This window comes from Nicotiana tabacum, chromosome 16 (assembly GCF_000715075.1).
Source record: "Nicotiana tabacum cultivar K326 chromosome 16, ASM71507v2, whole genome shotgun sequence".
Taxonomy (NCBI): domain Eukaryota; kingdom Viridiplantae; phylum Streptophyta; class Magnoliopsida; order Solanales; family Solanaceae; genus Nicotiana; species Nicotiana tabacum.
Genome location: NC_134095.1, coordinates 99,740,572 through 99,752,800, shown reverse-complemented (window position 1 = coordinate 99,752,800; position 12,229 = coordinate 99,740,572). Strand labels below are relative to the sequence as shown.

The 12,229-nt window shown below is 41.3% G+C and overlaps 1 protein-coding gene across 2 annotated transcripts in view; it reads left to right on the top strand.

Moving 5' to 3' along the window:
- The window catches only part of LOC107824651 (uncharacterized), a 58,589-nt gene extending 46,571 nt beyond the window's left edge, over positions 1 to 12,018 (top strand). For both annotated transcript variants that reach the window (XM_075233103.1, XM_075233104.1), the window contains exons 9-10: positions 10,883 to 11,126; positions 11,694 to 12,018. In XM_075233103.1, the coding sequence (XP_075089204.1) occupies positions 10,883 to 11,126; positions 11,694 to 11,918 (469 nt within the window). In that variant the 3' untranslated portion in view covers positions 11,919 to 12,018. The remainder of the gene's footprint in view (positions 1 to 10,882; positions 11,127 to 11,693) is intronic.
- Positions 12,019 to 12,229: the final 211 nt, after the last annotated feature.

Genomic DNA, 12,229 nt, shown 5'->3' with positions numbered 1-12,229 from the left:
TGGCAAATTCGAGGGACTCCAACAGGAGCGTGCCGAGGATTTAGCTTACAGGGCACAAGAGGCAGATAGGGTGACTGCCATGCAACAAACTATTGACGACTTGACAGACAAGCTTAATGTTGTCAATGCTGCCTTACAGGGCCTACTGCGAGGCGGTGGAAACCAGGTCGGGGGCGCTGCAAACCCCACCTCCGCGACACAAAAACTGAAAATTCCTGAGCCAAAGCCATACAGTGGAGCTAGGAATGCCAAGGAAGTGGAGAACTTCATTTTTGATGTCGAACAATATTTTGATGCTGTGGGGGGCCTAGAAGAAGCCAAGAAGGTAGCAACCGCTGCCATGTATCTTCAGGGTGATGCTAAACTCTGGTGGCGGGTGAAATACGAAGCCATCAAGGCCGGTGAAGATGCTCTCGAAACATGGGCAGAACTGAAGGCAGCCATCCGCCTACAATTCTTCCCCGAAAATGTTGAATACAATTCAAGGAGAAAGCTACGGGAGCTCCGTCAGACCAAATCTGTGCGGGACTACGTGCGGGAATTCTCCGCGCTCATGCTAAGCATACGCGACATGGGGGACAAAGACAAGCTCTTCACTTTCCTAGAAGGGCTGAAACCTTATGCCCGTATGGAGCTACAAAGGCAACGGGTAGATACCCTGCCCAAGGCGATCCAAGCAGCTGAATGCCTTGGGGACTATCAAATGGAAGCTCGGAAGGATAGGCCTCAACCGCCTACCCGAGCGGGATTCAAAGGGGGCCAGTCTAGCAATGGTGGCCCTAGCAGAAGTGGGGGAGATCGGAACTCAACCAAACCTAAGGCTCCCTCCACAGGCAGCAACAGCGCTGCATCTAACAACAATGATCGGGGGAGGAAGCCTCCTTCAGGGTGCCGTCATTGTGGCGGACCACATTGGAACAATGAGTGCCCACATGCACAGATGAATGCCCATCAGACTTTTGATGATGGGACGGATGACGATTCAGACGATGCGGATCAGACTGAACCCGTAGGTGCCTTCAATGCAATTGTTGGCTCCATTTCTGAGGCATTAGCAGAGACTAGTGCTGGTATCCGTAAGAAGAAGGACCCATGTCCCGTCACCAAGAAAGGGAAAAAGAAGGCGGATGATGAGACTCCTCTTAAGCACGAGAGGACCTTAATGTTCGTTGAGATGAAGGTGAATGGCAAGCCCATTCGGGCCATGGTAGATACGGGTGCTACCCACAACTACTTAGCCTCGACTCAGGTGGAGCGCCTTGGTCTAGTCGTAGGGAAAGGTAGAGGTCGTGTCAAGGCTATCAACTCACCTCCCCAGCCAGTGGGTGGAATAGCCAAAGAAGTACCGATGAAGCTTGGCCCTTACGAAGGAAAATTCAACTTGCGCGTGGTGATCATAGATGACTTCGAGTTGATAGTTGGATTGGAATTCCTGAGGCAAACCAACACCATGCCTGTACCGTATGCTGACATGTTACTGATGATGGGAGCAAACGGGGCCAAGCCCTGCGTTATCCCGTGCATGCCCATGAAGATGGCCGTTGAAAACATCTCGGCCTTGCAGTTGAAGAAGGGGGTCAAAAGAAACGAACCTACGTTCCTGGCAACCCTCTGCATCGAAGATGTAGAATGCTCCTCGGGTCCCATTCCTGATCCCGTGAAGGAGCTACTACTAGAGTTTGAAGATGTCATGCCACAAGACATGCCAAAGCGACTACCGCCTAGGCGCACTGTGGATCATGAAATTGAGCTGGTGCCGGGCGCGAAGCCACCTGCCCGGGCGCCTTACAGAATGTCACAACCCGAACTCACCGAACTTCGGAGACAATTGACGGAAATGCTAGACACAGGGATTATCGTGCCCTCCAAATCCCCATACGGGTCCCCTGTGCTATTCCAAAAGAAACATGATGGTAGTCTACGACTCTGTGTGGACTATCGGGCTCTAAACAAAATTACTGTGAAGAACAAGTACCCTATTCCGTTAATGGCAGACTTGTTCGATAGACTGGGTGGTGCGACAGTGTTCACCAAAATAGACCTGAAGACAGGTTATTGGCAAGTTCGGATTGCAGAGGGTGATGAGCACAAGACGACCTGTGTGACAAGATATGGGTCGTACGATTTCCTAGTTATGCCATTCGGCTTGACTAACGCCCCAGCTACATTTTGCACTTTGATGAACCAAGTCTTCCGGGAGTACATTGATGAATTCGTGGTGGTCTACTTGGATGACATTGTGGTATATAGCCAAACATTGGAGGAACACCTGATGCACTTGCGGAAGGTCCTAGCTCGATTGCGGGAGCATGAACTATATGCGAAGCTATCTAAGTGCTCCTTTGCTCAAAAGCAAATTGACTTCCTCGGACATGTCATTGGGGAAGGGCGGATCAAGATGGACCAGCAGAAGATTCAGGCAATCACAGATTGGCCGCCACCTAAGGATATCCACGCCTTGAGGGCGTTCCTTGGTCTATGCAATTTCTATCGGCGATTCGTGAAAAACTACTCCCTCATTGCAGTACCATTGACAGAACTCCTCAAGAAGATCACGCCTTGGGAATGGGGACCCAAGCGAGCGGAGGCCTTTGACGTATTGAAAGCGGCTATGTCTAGTAGCCCCGTCTTGGCCCTTCCTGATCTGGCCAAGCCATTCGAAGTACAAACAGATGCATCTGACTATGCCCTCGGTGGCGTCTTGCTACAAGAAGGGCATCCTGTGGCGTACGAGAGCCGGAAGCTAAAAGATGCAGAGCGGCGCTATGCCGCCCATGAGAAAGAATTATTGGCTGTCGTCCACTGCTTGCGCCTCTGGAGGCACTATCTGCTGGGAACCCCGTTCGTGGTCAAGACAGACAACACAGCTGTTAGCCATTTCATGACCCAGCTGAAGTTGAATGGTCGACAGGCCAGGTGGCAGGAACTCCTAGCTGAATTCCACTTCAACCTGGAATACCGAAGTGGGAAGACCAATCATGTTGCTGATGCGCTCAGTCGGAGAGCTGATCTAGCATCAGTGTGCTTACTCGCCACCCTAAGGGGGAGCGAGGTAGCCACCTCCATCAAGGACCAGATACAAGATCTACTCATCAAAGATCCTGCTTCACAGTATTTGGTTGATTTGGTAGGACAAGGCAAGACTCGCCAGTTCTACATGGAAGATGGTTTTCTGAAAGTGAAAGGGAACCGACTTTATGTTCCTAAAGGAGGAGATCTACGAAGGACTCTTCTAGCGGAATGTCATGATACTCTGTGGGCCGGCCATCCCGGTGAAGAACGCACCATGGCGTTACTTCGCCGTGCATATTATTGGCCTCAAATGGCCGATGACGTTGCTCAGTATGTGAAGACTTGTCTAGTATGCCAGAAGGACAAGTCAGACCGCTTAACACAGGCGGGACTCTTGGAACCACTAGCTGTCCCAAAGAGACCTTGGGAAAGTGTTTCCCTGGATTTCATCACCGGATTGCCCAAGGTCGGAGATCTAACAACTATCTTGGTTGTGGTAGATCGGTTTTCCAAATATGCTACCTTTATTGCTGCCCCACAATATATATCAGCAGAAGATACAACTCGACTCTTCTTCTCTCATGTCGTCAAATATTGGGGCCTACCCAAAGATATTGTTAGTGATCGTGACTCACGCTTCACTAGCAACTTTTGGACCCAACTCTTTAAGTGTCTTGGGTCGAAGCTGAATCACAGCTCAAGTTTTCATCCGCAATCTGATGGCCAGACGGAGCGGTTCAATGGTATGTTGGAGGAATATTTGCGTCATTTTGTAACCGGATCGCAGAAGAATTGGGTGAAGCTTCTGGATGCTGCTCAACTGTGTTTCAATTCACAAAAGAGCTCTAGTACAAACAAAAGCGCTTTTGAAATTGTTACCGGACAGCAACCGCTACTCCCACACACCGTCAATGCACCAAATATGTCTAAATCTCCTCGAGCTGCTAGCTTCTCTAAAGAATGGAAGCAAAATTTGGAGATAGTGCAGAGCTATCTTGTCAAGGCTCAAAAGCGGATGAAGAGGCATGCTGATCAGAATCGTCGCTTTGTTGAATACCAAGTAGGAGACAAAGTGATGGTCAAAATTCCAAAACGTTACTTATTTGCAGGGGTCCATGACCCTCGCCTATTGCAAAAATATATTGGACCCTTGTCCATTGAAAGGCGTATTGGGAAAGTTGCATACCGGGTGGATACCCCAGCTTGGTGGAAAATTCATCCTGTTTTTCATGTCAGCCTCCTGAAACCTTTTCGGGAAGATACAGAGGATCCTTCAAGGAGCCAGCTCACAATACCCAGTATTCGAGGGCCCAATTCAACCGGGAAAAGGCGTGTTGAAGCTATCCTTGATGATAGAGTGATTCATGCCTCAAGGAAAGATCACCAGGAGTTCTTGGTGAAATGGCAGGGCTGTGATACAGAGGAGAACACTTGGGAGAGGGGAACAAACCTCAAAGCCTACAAGAGCCTAATTGAAGATTATCTTGCAAGTAAGGCGCCGAGGACGTCGCCAACTCAGGTGGGGGAGAATGTCATGGGCGGCTTTCCAGCCGTGCCCCATGACCCCTTGGGCGCGCCCCGTGGCGTCCTAGCAAGCCTTCCAATGCCTAGCGCCACGGACGGCCCCGTGGTCTTGGTCGCGCCAAGTGACAAGCGCGCATGTGCCTCTGTCGCCCCACCGATATCCCTCGCCAGCGCCCAACCGCAGGCAGATGCCAACAGCGCCGCGCGCGCAGACAATGCTGCGCGCGCAGATCCTGATGCCAAAGACTATGCTGCCGACAACGACCCTGTTTTCTGCCTTATAGCAAACTAAGTCTTTTTCATTGTAAATATAGAGTAGTTTTATTCCATGTAATTTCATTATGTTTCTCTAGCTTAATCAAGTCTAGTCTTGTAGCTTTGGATTATTTTTTTAAGCATTATTAAGGGGGACCAAACAATCAAAACTTTCTAGCAAGCAAACAATTCTCTGTACTGGTGTCTCTCCCCCTCGACACCGCATTTCCTTTCTGTAATAGCTTTCATTAATGCAATCAAGCTTTCTTTCATTCTCAATTCTCATTCCTGTTCTCTCAATTTCTCTTGACATTGGTTTTCCCGTACGGCACTGACAATCTAGTCTAGCGTACGGAGGGGACCTCAGTTGGCGGACAGCAACTGCACTGACATCAGTTGCTTAGCCTTACGTCGCCCTTCCAAGGAATCTCAGGAAGGCGCCGCGTAACAGTATGCATGCCTTTGACTAATTAAATATTTTACTTAAAAAAGAATAAAAATTGACCATCAAAAAGTTTACTTTAGCTACAAATATTTTAGCTCATGAATCTATTAGGGTTTAGCCCAAGTTAACCTATTATTTTTTATAGCTCACCCCTTTCTTTAACGTTTAACCATTTACACAAATACTGGGAGAAAAATACAGACCTAATAGTATTATTAATAATTAAAGAGGAAATGATTATTGCCAATACCTTAGTCAATTGATAGAAAAACCAACAATCATTCAATTAATAAAACTCTAGCCCAAATCCCACACTAAGACCATGGAGCATCTAACAGAGTAATATGAGGTTTATTGACGAGTTTGCAAACCCCAAAGAAAAAAAATAACTAACACGAACTAGGTAAATCTAAAACGAAAGCCTCCACGAACAATGAGGTGGATCACCTCAGCAATAGGATCCACTCGAACAAACTCGTCAGCCACTAGCTCTATCTTCCGCAACGGTATCTGCATAGAGATGCAGTTAATGAGTGAGTTATACGTAAATATAACCCAGTAAGATCCTCGACCCGTCACTTTAAATACCTCTGGGACAAGTGTTAGAAAATACAAACACAATGCAACACGGATAATATAGTAAATATGATAATTATACAATAACTCAATAAATGTGTATCAACAGAGTTATTAAGAATCGACCAACAAGGATACCTACTAAGGACTTATCATAATTGCAGCGAAAGAAATTTACCAACACACTTACGAGTCCACAATGGCACCACAATGCCTCAAATATGTAACAAAGCATACACAATGCTCGGGTGATGTACAAAGGCATACACAATGCCCCAACATCATGGCGCACAACCGTATCAAACTCAACATCATGACGCACAGCCGTATAAACTCAACATCATGGCGCACAGCCGTATCAAACTTAATATCATGGCGCACAGACGTATCAAACTCAACATCATGGCGCACAGCCGTATCAAACTTAATATCATGGCGCACAGCCGTATCAAACTCAATATTATGGCGCACAGCCGTATCAAATTTAATATCATGGCGCACAGTCGTATCACACTATCAAACAACTTATAAAATAATATATATTTTTTTTCATGAAATAATATATTTGTGGCTAGTCTAAGACCACCGACTCTGCCAAGCGCACGCTTGTCCCAACACATGGACTAGGCAGAGAAAACACACTTTCAAAACGGGTTTTAGAAAAGCAAGTATCAAAGCTTAAAGTCTCACTTACCTCGCTAATCACATGTTTTCCAACCTTGCAACGTCTAGAGCACCGACCAAACGACCTTCAATGGCCTCAATCTATACAACATATTGACAACCGATGTCACTTAATGGGTCAAACTGACACTTTCAAAACGGGTTTTAGAAAAGCAAGTATCAAAGCTTAAAGTCTCACTTACCTCGCTAATCACATGTTTTCCAACCTTGCAACGTCTAGAGCACCGACCAAACGACCTTCAATGGCCTCAATCTATACAACATATTGACAACCGATGTCACTTAATGGGTCAAACTGAATATCCATAGCTTTCAATCTTAGAGCTAAATCTTGATATCTCACTCCTTAAATCACGACTTAAGGAGAAAGATTAATAATATCCCATCTAACTTAATTATTCAATTAAATTAATATAAATTAGGACTCGGATTCCAGTAATAAAAATGACCAGAGTAAAAGTCAAAATCTATCTAAATTCAAAGACAAAGATTTGAAACTGTAGATGTAATATTAATATTAAAGTCTCAATGGATTCCAGGTGCATATTCTGGACGAATTCACATTTGATATAATGTATAACTATTTTATTATAATAAAATAATTTATTTATTATTACTTAATCATTATGCCTCCTAATCATTATCACTTCATGCTTAATAATGAGCCGTCACTTAAATTCCATGACATAGATATATATTTGCTACATAAAAATATGTAGTAATAGACGTCTTAATACCTGAATATGAAAGTCACGATAATAGCTTTCTGAGTATTTGTTAGTTTCTCCCTTTTGTTTGCTTGCAGGAGCTTTAGTGCTCCGTTCTCCCCTCCGTAATTCTAGATTCTTTGAGATTTCAAAGAATCTCTTAATTCTCTCCTTCTATATGATGCCCTACGGTATTTATCTCTTTGGGCTTCGGCCCTTTTATTTTTGTTTTCTTTTTGTCCTTTTTTTTTGGCTAGTGACTTAAACGTACAATATTAAAATGAGTTATTACATTGGAGAAGCAAGAAACAAAGTGTAGTTACTAGATCAAGTGCGGAAGTAGAATATAGAGCTATGGCCCTGGGTGTTTGTGAATTGTTTTGGCTACAAAAGCTACTAGAGGAATTGAGACCCTGGGAAAAAGGAAAATTTTCCTTGTACTGTGACAATAACGCTGTCATCAGTATAGCTCATAATGTAGTCCAGCATGGCCGAACAAAGCATGTGGAAATTGATCAACACTTCATCAAAGAAAAAATAACTGGTGTTCTTGAGTTTGTTTCATGTGCCATCGGAAAAACAATTAGTTGATGTGTTTACCAAGGGCCTCAACAAACGGGCTTTTCATACACTGGTTTGCAAGTTGGGCATGTGCGAAATCTTTGCACCAACTTGAGGGGGAGTGGTGATTGGCTTAATTATTAGGAAAGATTTGATTCTGATTGAGATTTGATTTTTATTTATTTTCCTTCCTAAAATAGTCATAGGACATAGTATATAAATACCTTTGCTTGATGTAAGAAATACACATAAATACAATAAGCCTTTTCTCCTTTTAAAAAATCTACGAAGATTTCATTCTTGAAAATTCAGGAGAAGCTTCTCCATCTATTTGTTGATTGCAGTGTACTGACCTGGACTGGCAGTCATCATGTATATGCAAGTATTCAAACTTCTCTTGATCCTTTTTGGTGGCAAAACTACTCCTGTATCTGGTTTAGATTCTATCATCCTTTCTTGTTTACATTATGTCTTTGGTATCTTTCCCGCTATACTTGTGTGAACCAGACATAACTGGATATGACCTTTAAACGTAGATTTGGACACAAGCTTTCTGCTGTAGGCGGGGACACAATATGCCAGACTTCATTTCTGTTTAACAACATTGGTTGTTATGCGTCTTGAACATCAATAAGGAATCCAAATTTATCATGACCAAGGAGAAAAGTGGCTTTGAACTGATTCAGTGGTTGGTGTACCAGAAGACAATATGATTTGTGTTGAGATCTGAAACAGAATTATGATTAATGGGATTCCAACTTAGTAGACAAATAATCTGAATTCTTTTTGTCAATGAGACCTATTTGTTGTTTTTAGTTGTTCACCGATAGTCTTAGTGGCATGCATGTCCCTTCATATTCTTAGATTTTTATTACGTTATGTGGTTTTGTTCGCCTCAGGTATTGTTTTCCCCGTTGCGATTATTTGGTACTACTTATCCTTTATCTCTCCCATTTTCTTTTATCTTCCTTCTTCCTTCCTTCCTTGCTTTCCTCTTCTTTTTCTTGCCCTTACTGACCCGAGGGTCTATTGGAAACAACCTCTCTACCTGCATTAGGTAGGGGTAAGGTCTGCGTACAGACTACCCTCCCAAGACCCCACCTGTTGGGATCATACTGGGTTTTATGTTGTTGTTGTTGTTGTTGTTGTTGTTGTTGTAATGAGACCTATTTGTGAAACTCATACATGGTCTAATTGCATTTGGAAAGTTGTGTTTTTGTGTTGCTTAGAGTTAAATTTTCTAAATAATGTACTTGTGGAGTAGTGTTGACTGAAACTTTATTGATTAAGTTCTAAGCATTTATCTTTCTCCTATCTTGCCTTTTTTCTTTTTGACAATGTAGGAAATTTCATGCTAGTACCAAGATGTAGTGCAATTTTTTTCGAAAAAGTAATAAGGAGGTACTACAAAATTACAGAAGGGCATCATCAGTTGCATAGTTACATCATTTCCCCATGTATTCCGAGGAATCAAAAAGATAATCCAAATACTCTATGGAACTATTCTGACTCCAAAAGTATAAATTTTGTAACCATCTGTTTTTAACAGAAGAGATATGATGTTTGCTTCCTTCAAAGCATCTTTTATTCCTTTCCAATCAAAGAGTCCACATGATGCACGTGCGATCTATACTAGATCTGACCATGATGCAAGATCTAGAAGGCCAAGAATCCAAGAAATTCAAGAAGTCCAAGAATCCATCCAAAATTAGGATTTCTTTCCTTGAAGATTAGGATTTCTTATTTCTTGTTTCCTAGTAATTTAATTCTTATTTTAGTAGGATTATATTTGTAGTTTTAGTCAAACTCGGATTGTTAGTTGGTATCTAATCCTTACTAGAATTTTCTTTTCTATTTTAGTTAGGATTTTTTCTCACCCTTATTCTTATTCTAGTTTAATTAGGATTAGTTTTCCTTAACCTCATCAATTTTACTCATTGTAATGCCTATTTAAAGGGCTCAATATGCTGAAAATAATGATGGGTGATTAGTTTTTCTAAGTTCTTGCTTCAAAAACGTGATTTAATTTTTATTTCAAAGACGTGATTGAGCATCTAAATCTGGGTTACCAAAAAGTAAACCAAACCCTGACTGTTACGAGAACATCATCGGATTTCAAAGTAGCACGATCCAATTCAAAATTTTCACCCAATTGAGCAATATTATTACTTTAATTTTATTTATCTTTATCTTTTAGTTAGGAATTGGTTTAAATGGAGCGGCATAATTAGTGAGAATTCGTATAGCCGACTCCTACTTGCTTGGAATTAAAGTATAGTAGTATTTTTTTTTAGTTAGAAGTAGAATATAGATACGTCATCTTTAGTTTGGAATGAGGTTTTGTTCGTTAGTTACAGATTAAGCTTTACCTAATCTTATTTTCTTGGTTAGAGCTAATACTTTTACTCCCTCTGTTTCAATTTAGATGATGTACTTTGACTTGGCACAAAGTTGAAGAAAAAAAGAAGACTTTTGAAACATATGGTGCTAAAAGCTTAAGGGCAAAAGTTTAGTGGGGCCATAGTATTTGTGTGAATAAAAGTTTCTCATTAAGTAAAGTGAGTAGAATGAAAAGTTTAAAGTTAAATTGTTTCTAAATATAGAAATGTGTCATTCTTTTTGGAACAAACTAATAAGGAAAGCGTGTCATCTAAATTGAAACGGAGGGAGTAATAGTTTTAGGAGTTATGGGACTATCATATACTTTGTTTCGAAGACTTGATGAGTAATACCAAATGAACAATCTCTCTCTCTCTCAAAATCCGTCTCTTATTCTTCCCTCATCTCTCTCCTACTTCTCTCTATTCTTTCTCCCTTTCTCCTTTTTTTCGCTTTTTTGCTACGTCAAGTTTAGCATAGAGAAGTAATTTCCAGGTGTTATAATGTTGGAGTAAGATTCAGTTCACTGTAATCATTTATGTTAAAGGAGAATGGAAATTGATCAGCTTCCTTCTATTTGAGGTGACTGGAAAATTGTTGTGCTTTCACCTGATAATTTCGATTTTCTGTCTTCCATCAGAACATTGTTGATTCTATCTGTCTAAAATATACCAATTTCCTCTATCCTTTTTCCCTGTGATCCTTAGCTCTTCTGAAATGTTTCATTTTTCATATGCAGGGGATGGATAAAGTACTCATTGCCGGCGCTGTTAGTTGTGCTTGCAGTTATCATGCTCTGGCATAGGAATGCCGGAAAAGGGAGGCCATTAGAACCACTAAAAATCATAGCTCCTCCTCCAAAAAATGCTGTTGAGCAGCTTTTGTTATTGCAAGAAGCTATTAGTCAACTTGAGGCATTAATCCAAAGTGGCAACATTGTTCTACTGAAAGTACGAGCTCTCATTTTTGCTGCCCTTCCTCAGGTATTATCATATATTCCTCGTGTTGAACTGCTTTAAAACCAATCCAATATTTGGGTTTTGATGTCATATCTTAATTCTTAGCATAATTGAAAGTTATGGGAGGGGGTTACTCTTTTATAGTTTGAGATTTAATGCATACATGAAAGCGAGTGTGAAAACCTAGCAATAGTTGGGACTTTACAGAGTTGGCAAACAACTTGTTTTTTTGCCATTGATAATGTTGAAGAGTTAATATATGTCAGTACTATAGTTTCATGGTTTGAGATATTTAATGCATACATGGAAGTGATGGAAAACCTAGCAATAGCTGGACTTGAAGAAGCTCTAGAAATTGGATACTGCGCAGGTTTTTCTGTGATAATCAAAATGAAGGTCTAAACAACTTGAAGGTTCTTTTTCCCTTAGTTACACAAGCTTAGAGTGAAGAAGTTATCTAGATACAAATTCTCTCTAAACTGAAATAATTACACTCAGCATTTTTGGAATATATAAAGATCATTGTTAAGTCTACAATTATCGCAAAGTATTTATTCTTGGTGATATGAATTTTATTTTCATCATGTTTAGGCAACCGACAGGACAGCTCTTCTACTGGTGATCATGGCCTTGGCTTTTGCTTTTGTGCCACTAAAACATTTGATTCTTTTTGCTTTCTTGGAGTCTTTCACAACGAACATGCCTCTCAGAAAAATTAGCAGTGAAAGAGATCTCCGACGGATTAGAGAGTGGTGGATCAGGATACCAGCAGCCCCTGTGCAGCTTATGAAACCTGATGACAAGAAGACAAGATGAGTAAAATGATTCATCACAATTATCTTTATAAACAAATATACTATAATTTCAAAAACCATGAACGCTAGGAGTTTTCGATTGATGGCATACAGTTTTAGCATAATTTCTATTTTAGTCCTTGTGTTATTTAGCTAAGCACATTGGACGTTCAATTGAAACAAAATGTGTTTTCTTTAAAAAATTACCCCCTTTATACCAAAATTGCCCATATTTTACTTTCTTTCCCAGCTTGGCCCACTTTGTAAATAACTTTTTTTATAATTCTTTAGCCCAACATTAATGTCATGCCCCGACCTAGGGAAGTGGGATCG